Source organism: Cavia porcellus, unplaced genomic scaffold, assembly GCF_034190915.1.
Source record: "Cavia porcellus strain 051 isolate PalLab524CR breed Dunkin Hartley unplaced genomic scaffold, mCavPor4.1 scaffold_1, whole genome shotgun sequence".
Taxonomy (NCBI): Eukaryota; Metazoa; Chordata; class Mammalia; order Rodentia; family Caviidae; genus Cavia; species Cavia porcellus.
Window position 1 is genome coordinate 108843221 of NW_026947484.1, and position 20536 is coordinate 108863756.

The 20536-nt window shown below is 41.6% G+C and overlaps 1 protein-coding gene across 2 annotated transcripts; it reads right to left on the reverse strand.

The window, feature by feature from the left end:
* Positions 1–1774: 1774 nt before the first annotated feature.
* On the reverse strand, positions 1775–17293 carry Tdrkh (tudor and KH domain containing). Of its 2 annotated transcripts, none has more exons than XM_013143166.3 (14): positions 17134–17293; positions 8850–8996; positions 7974–8080; positions 7086–7185; positions 6011–6150; positions 5580–5898; positions 4586–4746; positions 4231–4403; positions 3937–4001; positions 3512–3663; positions 3197–3298; positions 2969–3065; positions 2674–2763; positions 1775–2486 (listed from the first exon to the last, which is right to left on the reverse strand). In XM_013143166.3, the coding sequence occupies exons 2-13, from the start codon at positions 8971–8973 to the stop codon at positions 2711–2713; spliced, it is 1593 nt and encodes a 530-aa protein (XP_012998620.1). In that variant the 5' UTR covers positions 8974–8996; positions 17134–17293; the 3' UTR covers positions 1775–2486; positions 2674–2710. The 2 variants fall into 2 exon arrangements, with proteins under 2 accessions (XP_012998620.1, XP_012998619.1); XM_013143165.3 differs by having other exon boundaries at positions 7086–7275.
* Positions 17294–20536: the final 3243 nt, after the last annotated feature.

The following is a 20536-nucleotide window of genomic DNA, read 5'->3' on the forward strand; positions in this document are numbered from 1 at the left end:
AGAGGATGGCAATACAGTGTAGCATCTATGGTGGGATCTATTGGGTGATGGCTGTTGCCGAGTCCATATTGTCTTGTGTTGAAGTCCAGAATCATTTTCATTATTCTGTTGGGTTTTGTCATTTAATTGCATCTGATGACATGGGCAGCTATTTTCAAAGGTAACAATATATATTATAGTAGCCATTTTCAATTTACTATTACCTTGAAGTCCTTTATTGCATTTTTTTGTTTTTATTGGTTCTATTCTGTTCTTTTACTATGTCTGAAGGTATCTGCAGCTATTTTGAAGACAGCAGGACATTATGGTAAGCATTATTGATTTCCTATTGTTTTGAAGTCCTGTGTCACTTACACTGGTTTGATTGGCTTTGTTCTGTTTTGTTTTGCTTGGTTTTATTCTCTTTAAAATAAAAAAAGTGACAAGACTGATGGGTGAAGCATGTTTTAAACTATTCTGATTAATGGCAATGTCTTTTACTGTAATCAACTGTTAAGGTTCTTAAAACATTATGTATTTTGATCACATTTCATACTAGGATCCCTTGGCTTTGGCTCAAGGTAAGGATCTCAAGAGAAAACATAAGTAGCAGCATAGAAGAGGAATTCCAAGGTGTAAGTGCTGGGGTTATACTGGAGTGACAAGGAGCCATAAGGGTAGAACCTAAATCACAAGATGTAAAGGTCACATTAAAAGAATTTATTTTTATGGCATTTTGCCCATGGCATATTTGTGCCCTTCTATATTCATTTGAATAAACTGTGATTTGATAACTGATTTAAATATTTGCTTTTAAAAATATTTTTGGGGGCCAGGTGTGGTGGTGCATGCCTGTAACCACAGCACTCAGGAGCTTGAAGCAGCAAGATTACTTCGAGTCGAAGGCCAGCATGGGCTAGAAGTTGAATCTGAACCCACTGAACTGCATAATGAAACCTGTCCCAAAAGAGACAAAAATAATGCATAACTGCAGGGAAGAGACACTAACGTTCCACAGGAGGAGGTCTTATGAAATTTTTTTATCAGGGGACTGGTATCCTTGAGAATAAGGCTGTGAGGGACTTGCAACCCTATCAATGGCAGCTCTGATTCCAGGGCTGTGTGCGCCTCAGGGAGCCATCGCACTGGCACCTGGGACACTGGATGCTTCTGAAACTGTAAGAGCTCCTCAGTGCTGCTCTCCTCGTCGAGACCCTTTAAGATAACTTATCTGATACTTTGAGAAAAAAATTTCCAAGCCAGTGGTGGGAAAACACGATTGCCATGTAGTACGCAGGCACACCTCACTATTCCTAGATGTGGGAAAAGGTTTGATATAAGGCACCCTGACATGCCATTTAAAATTTACCAGTTTATCTTTAAAAGTTCACTTGCCTTTATTGTATCACTTTCTTGGTTCTCACTGGAGCCTCATAATACTATCAGAGATGGAAAGATGCTATAAGGAAACACTCCACAAAGCCTTACGGTAAGTTTACAGCGGAGACCCACTGCTAGATTCCAGTTTTCTAGAATGCTAATCCAGATAGGAGTCCTCCCCAAGCCCAAGATCAAACAATGCAAGTGAGGTTTTATTTACATAGCCTAAACCTGAAATGGTTCTTGGTTGACTTGGAAATGACTTTAGGGAAAGAACATGAAAGTGCAAGGAGAGGGCCTTGTGTACAGATGAGTACTTTACACGAGGCTGCAGGTCTCACCAGGTTTAGGCTCAAAAGATACTCTACCCACAGTTAAAGGTGCTTAACCACCGATGTGATTCAATGAACATGTCTTAATTCTGAGAACTTTATTTAGCAAAGAATCCCTCAAATGATTTAAACTGAATTGTGTATGTTCTCTTTGGTATATATTTGTACACATATAAAGCTATACTAGCAATTTACAGTATTTCCTGAGCCATCACTCTTTAATTTTTAACTAAAGTTCACAAAAAATAGCTGGAGCACTGTTTCAAAAACCTGCTCCTAATATCGTATCAGCAACTGAAGATGGAAGGTGGCATTCTCTTCCCACCTCCCAAGGCCTTTTAAATATATTTTATGTTGATTTTTGCCTTTGTCTTCTGACTCAACTTCAGCCTTTGAGTCCAGTACTTTAAAACTTCCCTTAACAAGAGTCACCTGACAAGGTGAGACACACGTCTGCAGAATCATCATTTCTCCCAGTGACCAAACCCCTGGCTATTTCACAGCCTCAAAAAGGACAAGGCTGAGCAGCAATCTGCAACATGACTGGAAGAAGGGACCAGGCTTGAGGTCGAAGAGCCTGGAAGTAACAGCAGCATCCCACACTGGAAGACACAGGAGGGATGGGAGTGATGTGGGAGGGGGAGGTATTCGTATTCCTTTGGCCCACTCTCTCTGGTAGTCCAACAGAAGGTGAGAATGGATTTGGTCCACAGCAAGTCAGACTGTGTGTTAAAAGAAGGACTGCATGTATCTCTCTATCAACTTCTTTCCAGGAAACAAATCCTGTGCCAAAACCTGCCAAAGAGACAAACAGAGACAAAAAACTTGAGAAGGCTCAACCTGAAAGCAAGTTAAGCTGTAGGAAAGCAGCTGCAGAGAAATTTATGAAGACAGGACACAGGGAAGAAAGAATTAAAGCAAGGTCCCTGTGGTTACCCTCATTACTTTCCTGCTGCTGCTACAGACAACTATCTCCACTCACAGGGAAGCAGATGGCTGAGCCAGCTGAAGCCCAGACTTCAGAGTAAGTAGTCGTCTTCAAGGTTATCATCACCAGACATCGAGGCAGCTTCTATTGAGCAGAAGTAAGGAGAAAGTTAGATACTGCCGCCTTCTAGCAGGTACTGGCAGTGGAACCCAGGAAAAACAAACAAACAAAAAAAAAGGACTCTTGATGCCTACTGACCTAAGAACTGAGCTTTATCTAATCCCCTAGTCTGGAGACCCTGACTGAGAAGAGCTAACTCCAAAGATGCTGTAGGCAGGGAAGTCTGTACCTGACAAACTGAGGCAGGACAGGGTATGAGCCATCTCTCCAGGGCTCTTTTTGGGCTCTGTGAGCATGCTAGCAGGAGAAGCATCTGTTTCTGTGGCCTGAGGACACGAGAACAAGAGAAAATGGGTCCCAGTCTCAGGGACTTAACAAATGTCCTGACCAGAAGCCCTCCCTGTGTCTCCATGCATTACATTTCTGAGAAGCACCATAAGTGGCTACAATGGCTTACCATGTCCTTCAACATGTCTGGGACAGTTCCATTTTCTTCCATGTCTTCAGGAAGCTCAATGGCATAGCCTTTTCGAACTAATTCTAACCCAATATCCAGTTTCTGAGAAGAATAAAACGGGAATAATGATGTTCTATGTAAAGAAGGCAGAATCTGAGGAAATGGGACAGAAGAGCCGGGACTTTAAAGACATTCCTTTGACGGAATGGTGAGCAGGATCTTCCAAAGCAGGAGACTATCTTTCTCGGAAAGAAAGTGTAAGCAGTGTTATGAAAATACAGAAGATCCAGCGAGCCTGAGCAAGCCCCACCTTACCTTCCCATTGCTTGTATCATATAGGTAAATCTTTGGCCAAGTTGAGACTCCAGTCTGGACATAGCTCGAGATCTTGGCTACCAGCGGCTTCCAGTCAGCACAGTAGGTAAGTCTGTCAAACTCATCCAAAGCTTCCTCTTCCCACTGCTCACCTGGCCGAAGATTGCAGTGTGGGTGGACACCTCAGAAGGGGTCAGTGCTATTAGGGTGACCAACCCCATCTATGTCGGAGGGCACTTATGTTATTCTCTTCTGGGTTTGGTTCTGACTCTGGGGCAAGTGTACGTACCTGATGCTTTCTAGTGCTGTTAGAAGGCACCTGACTCTCTAGAACTCAAAAAGCCTGAGAATGTGCTAGTTCCTTCTGTGGGCCATATGGAAATTCTATTTGAAGGCAGAGTCAGTGGGTAGGATGACTGCTTTACCTGAGGGAGCGATCCGTGCCAGACTACATTCTATTGCTTGAAATGGAAGGCTTAGGAAGTCACTCCTAAAGTGAAAGAAATTGCAGTTAGAGTCTTAGGGCCATGAGGGTCTCCTTGGATTCCTTGCTTTTAGACAGAACCAGCCAAGCCAGTATAAGAAAATCACCTGTGCTCTGTGAGCAAGTTCTCTGCAACCTACCCCCTGCCCCAAATCCCTCTGGGGATGAGTTAACAGCTCACCACTCTGTGACCAGCGGGGATCTCAGCTGACTCCATGCTGGCCTCTGCACTGACCTGAGAGCCCTGAGGTTCTTCAGTGGGCAATCTCCATTATCTCCAAAGTCAACAAAATAGAGGTCCAAGTTCCCATTCTCCAAGGTGCCAAGGACCCGAGCTCGATACCACGAACCATTTGTAGATAAGGGTGCTGCTACAATGTCTCCTACGTGCACAGTCAAATCTTCAGGCTATACATGGGGAGGAGGAATCAGGCAGGCTAGAATTAGAAGTGATAGATAATAAACAGATACACGGGGAATATCAGAAGGAAGAACGAACAAATAGCTTTCTTACAGAAAGAGAACAAATTACAATGAAGCAGCTATGTTCTTTTCTATCCAACCCCAGCCCTGTCCCCATGACAACTCACCGGACTACTCTCATAGTGCTGGGTCATCTCACTGACAAGTTTATCCAACTGTAGGCTGCGGGAGCCAATGATTTGAATCCAGAAGTGGTTAGGGTGTTCAGATGCAGACACGTACACTTCTAGGTACTCATCGGCATGGAAACTGAAGTCGGGACTGGGTACTGAACACAGGGATAAAGATGGTGGTCATATCAGAACCACAGTTGGTACCAATGGGGAGCTTGCATGGGAGACTGACAGTTACAAATACCGAGTGGCTATAACCATAACCATTTTAAAACTGGCTGGAGCACAACTGGATGAATTCTTATGAGGAGATCTTGAAGAAAGGCACTAAGTTATTTTCTGTGTCTTTCTATCTAAGTAGAAAGTACTGTAATATTCTATAGTCTTTTATCATGTTCTATTGTATTCAAACCACTCACCAATTATAATGAAGGTAAATTCTCCAGTTGCCAGCTGCAGCATGGCCACTAAAAGGCACATGGACAGCAATTCTGCTCATCCACTTCCATTCTATCACAGACTCATCATGTGATCCCGGGAAGGCCCTGGTGCTGCTTGGGCCCCTGGTCTCCCCTGCCCATGCCAGCACCCCTGCACATGGGAGAAAGCTCAAGGCCTTTCCATTCTACTCAAATAGTGACTTTAAAAAAACAGTAATGAGGCAAATGAAAAAAAAACCTGACTGAGACTTTAACAAACATCTAAGAAGGAATGAAACATAAATTCAATTACTTGATGTATTACAGACTAGCTTCCTGTGTAGTATGTTTCTGTCTTATTTTCTTTTGCCCTTATCTGGCTTATAGTCATAAAAATATTATTCATCTTTAGTATTAATCTAAGTAAAATTTACCAGGAAGTTATTATCTATAATGATAGACTTACATGGACAGTCATATATATAAGTAGAATTTTTTATTGCTATTGGTCAGTTAAACCAACACTCCAATGTTTCACTTGGCTAATACATTCCCTCTTTGCTACTTACTTTCAAAAATGGACTTCTCCGGACTGGTCTGGACTTCAGTCTTCTGAAAGCTATTATTCGGTTCTTCCCAGGAACCTTCTCTTGGTCCGCCAACGGCAAGGTCACCACCTCCCTTGCGGCGAGGCACTGCTAGAGGAGCAGCCTGCTTGCTGTCAGAGCTGCCGTTTTTCCACACAGCAGGCTCCCCAGCGCCACCAGACTCGGTTCTTTCTTCTCTTCTCACGCTGATCGGCTGCTTGCGTGGGACCCTGGCTTCTGCAGAATGCGCGATTCTCTTTCGAAGTTCTTCATCTTCTGACACTTTTTCCAGGATCAAATGCTGTGAAAAATAAGAGAAGGGACAGTATCCACACAGCCATCTATACTGACCCCGAACAGCATATAGGGTTTTCCTCATTCTTAGGCATGAGTCAGGTCTGTAAGTCACTTACCTTGGCTGCTGCCACTTCCTTCTGTGTTCCTGAGATTTTGACAAGTCTTGATAGTAGTAAAGTTCCCTCTGATTCTTTGTCACAGGTAATTTTGGCTCCAGAGGCCTTACAGATAGAACGAATTGTCTCGCCGCCTCTCCCTACATTGAACAGTACATAAAAACCTGTCCTTACCAACCTCAACTCTTAGAGAAATCAATATTTTGTCTCTACCAGAAGGGAGTAAGTTTTCACTTAAAAACTGATCAGAATATATGATGAGTAGAAATACTGAAGGATACAGGACCCTAGTTTATCCATTTTAAACTATACATTCTCTCTTTTAGGAGCTAGGAATATAAACTGTTGTCTTGCTGAGCAGCCAAAATACGGGAATGACAGTTTACATTCCCAGCTCCTAAGAAGACATACTACACAGTATACACAGTGCATCCAAACCCCAAATGGAGGATAGGACACTTCTCTGCCTCTAACAGCAGCACTAAAGAATGATCCTGATTTAGAAAGCATAACAAATGCTCTCTAGAACACTGTCTCAAATGATCTGTGTTAGCACAAACATTGCTAGTTTACCTAAAAAATCTGTTATGAGCTGAATACATTTACCAGAACACTTTTGGAACTTATATGTAAGACTAGGACCATGCAATGTTTTTTTCCTTTCTGGTACTGGGGCTCAAACTTGAGGTACTCTATATCTCCAGTCCCTTCTTTTTTTGGTGATACACAGTCTCACTAAGTTGTTCATATAGGACTCAAACTCACAGTTCTCCTGCCTCAGCCTCCCTCAATGCTATGATTAAAGGCATGTGCCACCATATCCACTGCAGATTATACAACATTTTTTTGTACTGGGGATCAAACTCATGACCTCACACTTGCCAGGCAGGTGCTTATGCCACTGAGCTAAATCCCTGGCTTCTGTTTTACTACCAGTTGTGAAAGACAGGAAAGTACTCATCTCGCTGTTGGACTTTTTTCTGGGAGTAGGCCAGGAAAACCCTTAGAAAGGTATGAAAATAAAAGGCAAAGGCAAAGAATAAAAGAAACAGCAGAGGAAACCATCCAGTGGTACCTATGATTCTGCCCACAGATCTCTGGGGCACTGAGAGCTGCTCAGACACTGGGGTATTCTCTGTCAGGATCTGATGGATTGCTGCTTTGGCCTTGCACACCTGAACAGGAAAACCACTGATAAGTAGCACTCTCTCATCTCCTATATCCTCTGTGTCCACATCAATCCGAGCACCTGTCTGTTTCCGCAGCTGCCGAGAAAAAGAGATATGGAGGCATATTCTGGAAGAGACCCCATTTGGGCATGGCTGAGGGGAGTCTAAGCAAAACCCTGAAGGTAGACGAAGTCACCCAAAAGCACCAACTAAATCAGGATACATAGTCAGTCTTCATTTACTTCTACTTAAGAGGTTAGTGACAAAGGCAACCCCAAATAGCAGTCAATTCAAAACCATTTCTCTTTGAATCTACAACCTTTTCCCCATCTGGTTTTATTTGGATTAGATAAACAATGATTTTTCCCTGGATATTTTGGCTGAATAATAGGAGATGGTAAGAAAAACTAGGCAGCAATTCTACATTTACTGTCAGTTAACGAGAGTTCATTGAATCCATAATTGAAAAAGAGTAGTTTAAGCTATCACAAGTTGAGACTTAGCCAATGAAACACTCACATTGAGCACTCATTTTCTAGTGAGTGCTCATCCTCTGGAAAGGAAATAGTATAGTTAGCTAAAAAAAGTTTCTGGTTTTCTGTGTGTGCATGCCTGTATGTGTGTGTTAATGGGTATCAGCCCAGGGATGCTATACGCCAGACAAACACGCCACCACTGAACAACCACATTTTTCTTTCTGAAATATATACAGTATGGAAGTGAAGTGTGACATGGGGTCTGTGGAAAGAAACAAAGTCAATAAACAGAATCAGTGTCTAGGGAAGGCATCTTACCTGTTTAATATTGGCTCCTTGTCGGCCAATGATAAGCTTTACGGCCTCCTGGGGAACTCGCATCTCTATCTCAATGTCGTCCTCCCCAACAAATGTCAATCGCTCTTCTACGGAGAAGATCAGACTTAAGTACACCCAAGGCTACTATCATCCCCGCCCAAACCTGACTGTCAAAGAAACACGAAACCAAGGACAAACTGTGGGTTTCAATCATAATGACAAGGACAAGCTGTAGCTGAGTGGCAAATTAGGTCCCAAGAGGCCAGACATAGGGCTGCAGCCTAGCATGCATGATGCCAAGTCCAAGCTCCAGCATCCCTGTCTTCCCTCACCCACAAGTTGGCATTTTCTCAGGGATACTATTTCAGATGCTGAAATAGGAAAAACAGGATTCAGCCAAACTGCTTTTCTCCTTACAACTCCCAGAGAAGACTGAAAGCCTTAAGTTGTCAGAGGTGCCCATTAGGTGTAAAATTTCTCCTGACTTCTCTGTACTTTATTTTTCTAGGTCCTATTCTCTACGTCTACCCTAGAACTAGCCAAAGATAAGGAATATATATATATGTATGTATATATATACATACATATATATATATGTCTATATGTAAGGGTATATATTTAAAAGTATTTCCACATTTATTTCACTACAGGGAACAGATCTATGGAGCTATGAATGCATTTTGTAGACCAGCTTCACAGTAAGAACATGCAAAAGAGAAAATCAATTATTTTCAGTCACATATTCCTCATAGAAAGCCAGTTATATTTCAACAAACAACACCTACTCTGAGGAGAAAAAAGTTTTCCTCTTAATTTACCAGGCAGGAACACAGAAATCTGAGTATTCATGCAGTTGCAGCTGTGGGGTTCACCTACCTCTGCTTTCCCTGTATCTTCGATACAGGATATAGGCAACTGTCGCACTGGCTGGGATCCCAAGGCCCAGAGCGACTTTCTGAATAGTGGACAGGCTCGTCCAAGAGGTCCGTTCAGTGGACATTTTCTGCTGTACTCTTTTACATCCTGAAAAATCAAACAAGAAAAAGCAGCTTTCAGCCAACACCTGGCTGGCTGGCAGAGAAGAATGAGAACACATTGTTAACGAAAAGAACACTGCTGCATATTTTTCCATTTCAAGAGCTTTCGTGGAAAAGGACTGTAGATATTTTAGAAAAGTCAGCCTAAGGATACATAAAACTGAACAGAAGGACACCTCACTTTTTTTTCCCCTAAGGAAAACCATATTTTGATCAGTCTTATTTTGTATAAGTTTATTGGGACAAATTAGGTATGCATAATAATCATATTCATCGTAGGAAATTTGCAGCTGTACATGATATACTTTAGTTCTTTTTTTTCCATTTCCCTCCCTTCTCTTCAACCCTTCTTTTCTTCCTTATTCACAAGCTTTATTTCCATTTTATCTTTTTTCTTTTCTCTTCTATCCCCCACCGCCATGTGTCAGTTTTAAAAGACAAAAGATCAAATTACTAAGCAAATCAAGGTTGTAAGAAACATATATACTTAGATTTTAATTTCTTCCTTATGCCTCTAGAGCTTCCCAGAAGCTGCTGTTTCTACACACAGTGCCATTCCAGGCCCGCTAAAGGCCTTCCTACTTACTGTTACTGGAAGCATGGACTTCACTCACTGTTATTACTTCTAGTTTCTATTCCTCAGCACGCGTGTGTGCGTGCATGCACGCACACACACACACACACGTACACACACCCCTCCATCTTTCTTGGCTTCTGTGTCCTCTTTCTCCTGGTTGTTCCTATTTCCCTGGCAGATTTTTCTGAGTTTGGGGCTTGTCTTTCCGTGCCTTCTCTCCCCTGCTAATTCATTCTGCTCCATGGATGATTTCATCCACACCTGCAGTTTCACTTCTTATTATGGACTTAATGGCTCCAACAACACAGCACCCAGGCTGACTCAGAAGCCATCACTCTCATTTCGACTGGCATGACGGCCTTCTTACTATCTCTGTGGCACTGATCTCTGACAGTGACTTCACTTTGCTGCCAAGTGAATCCTGACCTTTTCCTCACTGTGATTTCTTATCCACATATACTCAGACACTGCCGGTTATTCCAGACCTTCTTTCAAACTCTTGTGCCGCCCCCTCCGTTCTTTCAAATAATGTCCTTGCTTTCTATTTCTCTGAGGAGGCAGAGCCTTGGGACAAGACATCTCCAGACTTCACACACCTACTGATCTGTCTCCACTTGTCAGCAAATGCCCTCTCTTGTGATCATGGGGGAAAGTCTTTTATTCCCAGGGCTGAAGCCTTTCATAACAGCCTTGCTCCATCAGTTCTCCAGCATTGCTAATGCTTTTCTACTGATCCTTCCATCAGGAGACAAACATCGTTCTCTCCTTAAGAAACCTTACTCAGCCAGGGATTTAGCTCAGTGGTAATAAGCGCCTGCCTGGCAAGGCAAGGGCAAAGTTGTGAGTTTGAATCCCGGTATCAAACAACAACAACAAAACAAAAACAAAGAAACTTTACTCCAATTACACTTACTCCTTCCACTACTTCCTTTTTTTTTTTTCTTTGTCTTTTTCCTGTTTATCGGTACCGGGGATTGAACTCACGACTGCCTGCTTGTAAGGCAGGCGCTTATGCCGCTGAGCTAAATCCTCAGCCCCACCACTACTTCCTTTTACATGAAGACTTGAGAGTGTCGACACTTCTGTCCTCAATTTCCCTGCTTTAATCTGTTCTGATGGCTCTCATCAAAAGTACCAGTGCCTGCATCGCTAAATCCAAAGATCATTTCTCAGTGCTCATCTTAGATGGCTTTGTCACAGTATTTGCAAATGGCTTGTGATGCCCTCCTCTCCAGCACACCCTTTTCACATGGTTTCCCAACCACCTGTGTTTTTACCTCACTGTTTGGCTCAGCTGTCAGTCTCAACTGCTGGTCTCAGTCTCTCTCTCTGTTTAAACATCTATTTTTAAATAGGATGCTTCAAAGGCAAACTCCTGATCCTTAATGTCTAAGCTGTTTTTTTTTTTTTTTTGGTACTGGGGATCAAACTCACGACTGCATGCTTGCAAGGCAGGTGCTTATGCTGCTGAGCTAAATCCCTGGCAGCACCTAAGCTATTAATAATATATTTTCAGAGCTTCTTGAGCTTAACTGCAACACAACAGATTACCTCCCCTTTATTTTTGCACATTTTTCCCCATGGTGATTTACAGCAACTATCTTCAAGCCAATATAAATATTTCATAAATAACTGAAAATCTACCTGTTGCTCTTTAAATCACCTCACATCTTTCAGCAAGAAAAACACTAACCTTCAACACCATAGCCGTAAAGCAACCAGCTGAGCACAATGAAAAACTGTTACAAGTATTACTCTGAGCCAAAGACATCAGGACTGCTTAATTAAGAAGAGGAGGTTTGGGGAGTCATGATTATTTTACTGTTTTTTCTTTAATGCCAAATTGTAGCTCCAATGAGTTTGTAGAAAAACATTCACCACAGGACCTACACATACATTACTAGGTGTCCTAATTACCTGACATGTCATAGAGAATAAATATCCTTTGCTCCTCTCCCTGTGTAATATGAGAGATCCCCTTTTGATACAGAATCACATTTTTCTGACACACTTGATCATTAATCCCAATTAGCGTTACAAATTTCCTAACCCTTTTCAGAACTTTTTCTATCAATGCCAAGAACACAAAACCCTACCACAAGATGACACCAGTCTTCAAACAACATTTGGCTTGTGTATGCAACTGCCTGTGCGGCATCACCTTCAGTTAAGGAAGCATCTTGAAATTAATCTGTGCCACTCTAAGCTCCTGATCCACTCACTCCCTGTAGTCTTTGCCAACTCATTAAGTAGCAACACCATTTCTTAGTTCATTAGGCTAAAAACCTTAGTCATTCTTTCTTGAAAACTGTATATCCAGTCTGCCAGCAAAGTATTCATTCTATCTTCAAATTATCCAAAAAATCTGACTTTTTAATCTCTTCATTCCTATGATACTGCTCTAAAACAACATTATCTTTATCTTAGATTAATTGCTTAAATCCCTGCATTTGCCACAGTTCATTCACTATATTCTAACAGCTTCCAGTAGTTTCCTACATCACCAATTAAAAGTTATTGTAATAACCTACAAAGTATTCATTTCCCCATTAGAACATAACTCCATAGAGACAGCAATTACTTTCCCTCCTCTCCAGTGCTTAGCCTATAGTACACTATTCCAATATTTGGTCAGTAATAATTTGTTAAAGAATAAACTTTCTCACATCTTCAATGCTGTCTGTTGCTGAAGTGTAAACTCCTTAATGGCAAAAAAGGTTCTCTGTAATCTGATTTTAGCCACATATTCTTATTCCACTTCTCCAGGGAACAGGGTATGCTAATGTGACTACTCTGACACATCACTTCTGTATTCCTAGTCCCTGACAAAATTGTATTTCTTCTTCAGATTCCACCTTTAATACTACCCTTTTTTGGAGGTCTCTGGGATTTGCAGCACTGGCTGACTTCAGGGCAGCTTCTCCTTAGGGCACACTGCTCTGTGAGTAACAGCTGCATCAGACCGTAACAGTTATCTGTCATGCTGTGTCCTCTGGACTAAATGGTAGCTCCATTTGTGCAATTTGGCCACGTTTATTAAGCACTTCTGTGTGCTAAATTGTTACTGTGGCACTAAGAACACAAAGATAGAAGCATCAATGTGTTGAGCATCTGCCATTCTGGCCACATTATATGTTTTATTCAATATTCAAACAACCCTGTAAGGCAGAAAATATGATCCATTTTTATAGGGGAACTATTTGTGGTTGAAGAGCCTACCTGATCATTCAAGAGTCTGGATTATGATTTGCTTATGAGAAATCTGTTAAAGTGATTTTTTTGTCTTTTTGAGACAGGGTCTCACTATGCAGTTCAGACTGGCCTTGAGGTCACTTTGTAGCCCAGGTTGGTCTTGAGCTCCCAACAATCCTCCTGTCTCAGTTTCTGAGTGCTGGGATTACAGGCATGCACCACACCCAGATTTTAAAGTGATTGTAGAAGTCCCTCCCCAGCCTTCTCTTTATCTAAACTCTCAGAATAGAAGTACTTTGGTGTTTTTATTTTTTATTTTGATCTATTTAATTTGAAACAAACAAATGCTGCTTAAAAAAACTGATGATAAACAAAAACCAAAGACAGTGTCTATTTCCAGATATTAGAATCTAAAATATGAAAAAATAAACAATTGCTCACAGTCCCAACATGTAACAATAAAAAAATTTTAAAAGGTGGCTTTTAATAAGATTAATGATTAAATGTAATTTATGCTATCATTTATCTAAAAGTTAGCCCAAATAATAATATATAAACAGGCAGGTGCTTATGCCACTGAGCTACATCTCTGGCTGTAATAATACATAATCAAAACTGTATACCTTAAAAAAGTAGTTTTGCCCCAGTAAGGCTAAAAATATACTCATTAATTCAGAGCCTACTCTGGAACAGGCTCTCTAGAAACTATAGTCATAAATGTCCTTTTTCTGGAAGAGTGTAAGGGACAGTGAAGGGGAGCCAGTACAGGCAGGAGCAGATACAGGCAGGGACGGAGATTAGAGGTGGATCCTTTACTGCTATTTTCACGGGGACCAGAATTAGCACCTGTCCTCTGGTGGATTTCCTGCTTCCCATGCATGGGCTTAGGGATCAAGCCCCAGCACTACACCCCCTGCATCTGGCCTCAGAGAGCTCTAGAGGGAGCAATGGACCAGCAGAACTGAGTAGTACTCTTCAGAGAACTACCAGAAGTTTACCAGTTCTCTTTTATCTAACCTATAGTTTTCAGCAAATCTACTCTGTTGCCCAGATCCATAGCCTGAAGGAAAAATAAAACCTCAAACAAGCAAAATACTTTTTATAACACTGGTGGGCTCTTTTCAAGTGTCTTATTTGGGACAGTAAGCTATTCAGTATACCCAGTAGCGTACTTATAGAGGCTGAGCATCCTGAGGGAAGAATGCTCCTTTTCTTCCCCCTTGTAGGAAGGAGAGTAGAGTTGAATGTAGATTATCTGTTTTCATTTATGAGGTACAATCCCAAAAATCACTTGGTAAAAATCAGCTACATTGGGTATGGTGGTACATGCCTGAAGTTCCAGTACTTGGGAGGCTGAGGCAGGACCACCACATGATTGAGGCTAGCCTAGACTACTATGTGAGTGAGTACAAAGCTAGCCTGAACTACAAAGCAAGCTCCTGTCTCAAAACAAACTGGGACAGAAAAATCAATTTGTAAAGCTGGGCACAGTCACGTATGCCTGTAATCCAGCACTCAAGAGAAGAGGCAGAGGCAGGAGGATCATATTAAGTTCAAGACCAGCCTCAATTATATAGGGAGAACCTGACTCAAACGATTCCCACACCCCTCAAAACAAAACAAAAATGGCCTGCAAATAAAACTCTTCACAACTCTGTGAAAGTTTGTGAGCATCAAGTAAACACTTTTGTACAACCTGAGAAAAGGAAACAAGTGCAGGTCTACACAGGAAAGTTTTTTTTCCCTTTTTTAAAAAAGAGAAATATTTGAGGGAAAGAAAGCTTCTGTCTGAGAGAGAGACAGAAGAGGTCCCAAGTGGGTTGCCAAAGATTCTGTACTTTCTAGGGATTTTTATAAGAGTAAAACTATGAGGTGAGGTGGGTCTAAAGTGGGGAAAAACTGGGAACTGGCAAGACAGGAATGAGGACACAATTATGGTCAAACACTAAATTTAATTGTTCAGGTAAAATTGATCAAATCAGGGACAAATGGGAAAGGAGTCACCTAGCAAGTGAGCACTCTTTACTGATCAGTGACTCTTCCCACAGGGGGTTGGGATGGTTTTTCCAGGCTTCTCAAGGCGATTCATACCTAATCCCTAAGGCTTATACTTAAAGGTGTGGTAGCATTTGTTTTGCCTTCTGTCTTGAGATCTGGTCCACAGTAAGACGTGTGTGCCTCCTTCAAGGTCACAAGACATTTGGCAAAACGGTTTTTTCTTAAACGCCTTTTTTTTTTTTTTTTTTTTTTTTTGTCTTTTTCGTTTTTAGCGGTACCAGGGATCGAACTCACGACGGCCTGCTTGCAAGGCAGGCGCTTATGCCGCTGAGCTAAATCCCCAGCCCCTTAAATGCCTTTTGAATACGTAACTTCGAAACTACTTAAGAATATACTTTTCTACATTAAAAAAATTCATTCTGGATATCCAGAAGAGATTTATTTCCTGGTTACTTCATTTTTTAAATATGGTCTCTGAAATGCAACTCTTGTCTTCATGAGTAATGTGCCTCAGTTAAACACTGCTCTTTGTTATGGGCTGGGCACAGTGGAGAGAGGACAAATAATTCTTCCTTTGAGACACTGTCTAAAAGACATTAACAGTCAAAGCAACTAACCGCATAGCAATAGAAAAGCAATATAAATTCTTGGTCAATGCAACAGTGGTAAGGAGCTAAAAAGGTTTCTTAGGGCACAGTTGAAAACCATTTCACTAAAATACAACCCATTTATCTGTTGCCAATTTATTTAAACCAATAAAAACTGATTGCCAGATGTGGTGGCACACACACCTGTAATCTCAACACTCAGGAGGCTGAGGCAGGAGAATCTCAGTGAATTCGAGGCCAGCCTGGGCTACAAAATGAGTTCATGGTCAGTCTGTACTACATAGTGAGACCCTGTCTTAAAAATCGAAAAATAAAAACTGAGTATACCACATGAACTCAGCTCTGGGGACACAGCAATCAAGACCTAGTTGCCTTAATGGAGCTTTTTGTCCAGCAGGGAATGTCTTGTCAGGCAGGATCTCAATGTGTGAAGAGTCTGGGAAACCAAAACAAACCTAGCCCTGTGCTCTTCAGTACTGTCTGCCTTTAATTTTCTGGTCATAATTTATGATTGTGGGCAGTGGTGGTGAACCTACAGCATGCGTGGGGCAGAGGGTGTTTGCTATCACTGAAAAAAGGTTCACTATCACAGGGCATAAAAGTAGCAGTTTTAGAACAGTTTAGAACAAGAAGGACCACTAAGATTATTTTGTTCCATTAATGTTACAATGTGGGAAAACTGAATTTACAGATACTAAAAGATCTCCTTAAGGTCACAGAGCTGGTTAATATTTTCTACACTACGGTGTGGAAGAAAATAATTCTGTTTTGAGGAACAATCATGATTAAACCTCTTCACCAAGTCCAAAAGCACAAATGGTCTTTCAGACACAATCAGGATTAAGGCCAATGAAGGTTTCCGATATTTTTCTGGCTCTATTCCCTCAATCCTGACTTCCTACACTAGGTTGAGTATCCCACATATTCCCTACAACACACGCCACAGCTGTAAAATGCCTGATTAACGCTACGTCTGCTGTAAGGTATGAAGAGCAGCAGTAGGTTCAGTTGGAGACCAAGCCAGGTGTCGATGATGGAGATGGTAGCTAGTGTGCTAGTGATGGATTTTTGATAAGGCAGAGGAAGGAGCCATGGGGCTGTCTAATATAGTTTTTAGATGGAATACCTGGTAGACATCAGAAAATACTGTACAGATGATGCGGTGGTGCAGTGTATATCAAAAGATGACTGAGATAAGGTTAAACCTGTTGGGTGACTTCTTGGTTGAATTGAGAGCTAAATTTCACTAAACTCCTTTGCAGATGTTACAAATACATTTGTGTTATCAGCTGATGCCTCAAGGAATGAGCCAATGAACTCAAATTAGCCCAAAGCCACAATTATCAACCAGTGAGGAATACTGGAAAGCAAAACCCCAAGTGTGTAATTTTTACGTCTCATCTTACTGGAGACAACTGCGGAAAACCCCGCGCCGCGCCGGGAGAGTTCTGTGGCCAGGTGCAGCGGAAGCCTGGCTTCCAGTCCCAGCACCGCAAAACAAAACCAGAAATAATAACCCTAGGTGCTCCTCAGTCTCAGGACCAGCTCAAGAACGCAAACGGACTCAAGGCAAACTCTCACACCAGGTCCATCGGGCTCAACTCGGTCTCGGTTCTACTACCGAGCCCCATCACCCCTCCTCGCCCCGGGGTGCGTGGGACCACCTTCCCTCCGCCTCGCCTTCTGCCTCCCAGTTACCGAGGTTGCTTACAGCCCCCAAACTGCCTCACTCTCGCGTCCACCCGTACCGCTCCTCCAGCTTCTGTCTTCGCACGCTCAACCTCGAACCAGGCTGGGCCACCGCCTCCTCCCTCCGCCAGCTGGCCGCGCTTCAACCACCGCCTCGCCGCCCCCGCAGCCCTTCCGCGCCAATCAACGCGGCGCTCTCAGTCTATCCAGTAGCCTCTGCCCGATTCAACCAATCCTTCCTCGAGTTGCTGTGAGCGACGTAGCTGTTCAGCGCTGTTGTCCAACGACCAGGATGAACTCCAAAGCCAGCCCATCCTGTTAGCCAATAAGATCCAGGGAAAGCAGATGTTGCGCGTTGAGATTGCACCTGCTGAGAATTAAACAGCCAACTAGAGGCGTCACCGAGCTTTCTCCGTTCCCCTCTAAGCCTATCACGGATTGATCCCGCCTGGTAATCCCCGAGGGAAAATTGCGCGCCTGCGGGCTGGGAGCTGGTGCGAGGGCGTCTAGTCGCTCATGGGTGTCACCAATCGCATGAAATTTTTTCAAGAAGGTTTCATTCCACAGCCCAGGGACGATGGGCGAAGTAGCACACCCACTTGTTTCTCTAGCGATTTTTTTGAGGGGACCTCGATCGGTATACCAAATCGTGATGGAAGAGCACGAGGCGCCGAACACATTTTATTTTTCTTTTTGAAAAAGTGGAATGGGCTTCGTAGGCAGAAATAGGGCGGCGGAGAAAGCAACGCGCCGCGGGAGCGGGGCCGCACTGTGTGGGCCTGGACGCGAGTGCGGATCTAGCCGGACCGTTGGGAACGGTTGGCCCCGCACCGCGCGCTTCCTGTCCTACCGCCTTTGGTGTCCCTTGGGACCCGGACTCCATCCAGCACCTTCCTCCTTCGCCTTCAGGGAAGCTTTTGGCACTCGATAAGCACCCGAAGAGGCCTCGGTTGAATGAACGCAGGAGTGTGGCCTTGGTCAATTAGGGAGATGTCGTGAGCACATTTTTCCTTTTTTTTTCTTCTTTTTTTAAATAAGAGAAAGGGTCTCGCTGTGGTGCCCAAGACGGCCTCCAAGTCCTGGGTTCAAGCTATCCACCTGATTCAGCCTCTCTAGTAGCTGAGTCTGTAGGCACGCCTGACACCCACTAATTTAAGAAATATGTACTTTTAATAATATACATATTCTAGATGATTGAAAAGGAGCAAAAGATTATTACAGACTCCTTCAGAAGCTACTAGTGTCAACAGTTTCTTGTGAATTTTTCATAAAATATTCCATAGTTAACATGCATATATCTATATGTACTTCAGTTACTAGCATGTTATACATTTTATATTGCAGTTTCTTTTCATATAGTCTAGAAATCTTAGCAACACATGCATGTCAGCATCATAGTAAGAGTTTCATAGTAAGAATGAGGGATATACTCAGATATTTAACCTTTAACATTATGTTGATATGCAAGCATACTTAATTTTGCTCACGGATATCTGTATGATAAATACTTGGCATGAAAACACTAGGTCAAAGAATGTACATTTTTTCATTTGGATAAGTACAATTTTGCAAATTTCCTCCTTCCCATCAAGGTTTTTCTGATTTTCATTCCACCAGCAATGTATGAGAAAGATTTTGATTTAGTATTGCCAAATTGCTTTCCATGGAACTTTATTTTTAATAATGTATTCTGTCATCTGTTGCCAGGCATGGTGGTGCACACCCATAATCTCCGCACTCAGGAGGCTGAAGCAAGGGATTCCCCCATCACACACACACACACACACACACACACACACATACACACACACACACACACACACACGAATCTGTTTGATAGTGCATGTAAAGTGTATTACCACATCTTGATTTTTGAAAGTCTGATAGTGTAACTGGTATCTCATTGCAATTTTTATTTTTATTTCTTTTATTGTAAGTAGACTTAGCATCTTTTAACATTTGTGTCAATTGAAATTTTATAAATGTTTATATACTTTGTTCATATTTTTTGCTTGTTATTGGATCTCTCTTTCTTTGAGTCTGTCTTTAATAATTTAAAAATATTTTCTCCTTCTTCCAGTTTGTGGTATGTCATTAGTGTGTCGAGGGTAATGTTTTTGCTCTGCAGTGTTTTTCAAAAATTCATTTGTAATCCCTTTTTGTTTATGTAAATACTTGACTGATCAGGAACTTATCTTCATATAAAGGTGTAAGAAGTCCAACTTTGTTTTATCTTTCTGTTCTTATTGAATGATATTTATTTGCTCCATTTTTTTAAAATTTTTTTTTAATTTAAGGAGAAAAGAAAAGAAAGAAAAAAAACAGTGAAGGGGTACAAGTTATACAGATTTACAGAATAAAAAAATGCGCAGTAGGAAATCACTAGTTAATGGATTACATATTGCCATCTTAGAAATAATTGTTTAAGTCACAAAATTAAAGCTTGTAGAGTGGACATTCCAACAATGATACTGCAAACAGTTCTGTTCAATGATCCAATAAAACTCTGTGCTATCATTTTCTATCTTATACATTTAAATATACATGCAGTTATATAGTTTAGAGCACTTTCTTTTCCTCTCTTTTGTACAGTGACTATTACACATTTTGGGTTTCATTGCTCCCACGGTTCTTGTTGCTTTTTTGGAAGAGAGTAAAACCAAATGTGACATAACAGAACAGAATCGGTCAAGTCAAAAGGGTGGACATAATAGATAATATAAAAACATAATACAAGGTGATCAACAATGGTTACCATAATGCCTCCCGCTATTTCTAATAGAATTGCCTATATCATTAGTTGTAATACAATTGAACAAAACCGTAAAGAATAAAACCGACAAAACCAAAACATTGGAGATATTGTAGGTCTTCAAAAGTAGATAAAAGTCAACGAGAATGGGCGTTATAATGAATCTCATTATCTTCTCAGCTGATGCCTAAACTTTCGAACCTGATACTATCCAGCAAAACAGAATATAGGAACCTCAGTCAAAAACAAGATGGTGAGAGTAATACAGGGCTTCAAATCGAGATAATAGAAAGTCAAAGTGGGTCACTATATTATATCCTGCTATATTTTTCCCTTTAATTAAATGGATAAAAATAAAAAAGTAAATAATGGAGTGGAGATTGAGAAAAAGGAGGGCATAACAGCGAAACAGGGCAGATCAAAACATAACCATTTAAGCAGAATAGTGTTTCACCACCAGCTAATCCTGACCCAAAAATAGTTACCATATTGACTCCCTCCCTGAAGTCCTTGAGTACAACTTCATATACTGTAGCATTAAGTATATCAAAACAATGTAAATCCATTTAAGAGAATGACAGCATTATAGAGTATTTAGAATCGACTAACAGAAAATGAACAATGGTCTCTGTATAATCTCCTTGTCTTTAAAAGGTTTTTTCTTATACTATCGTACATAACAAAATCCAATAAGATACAACCTGTTTAGA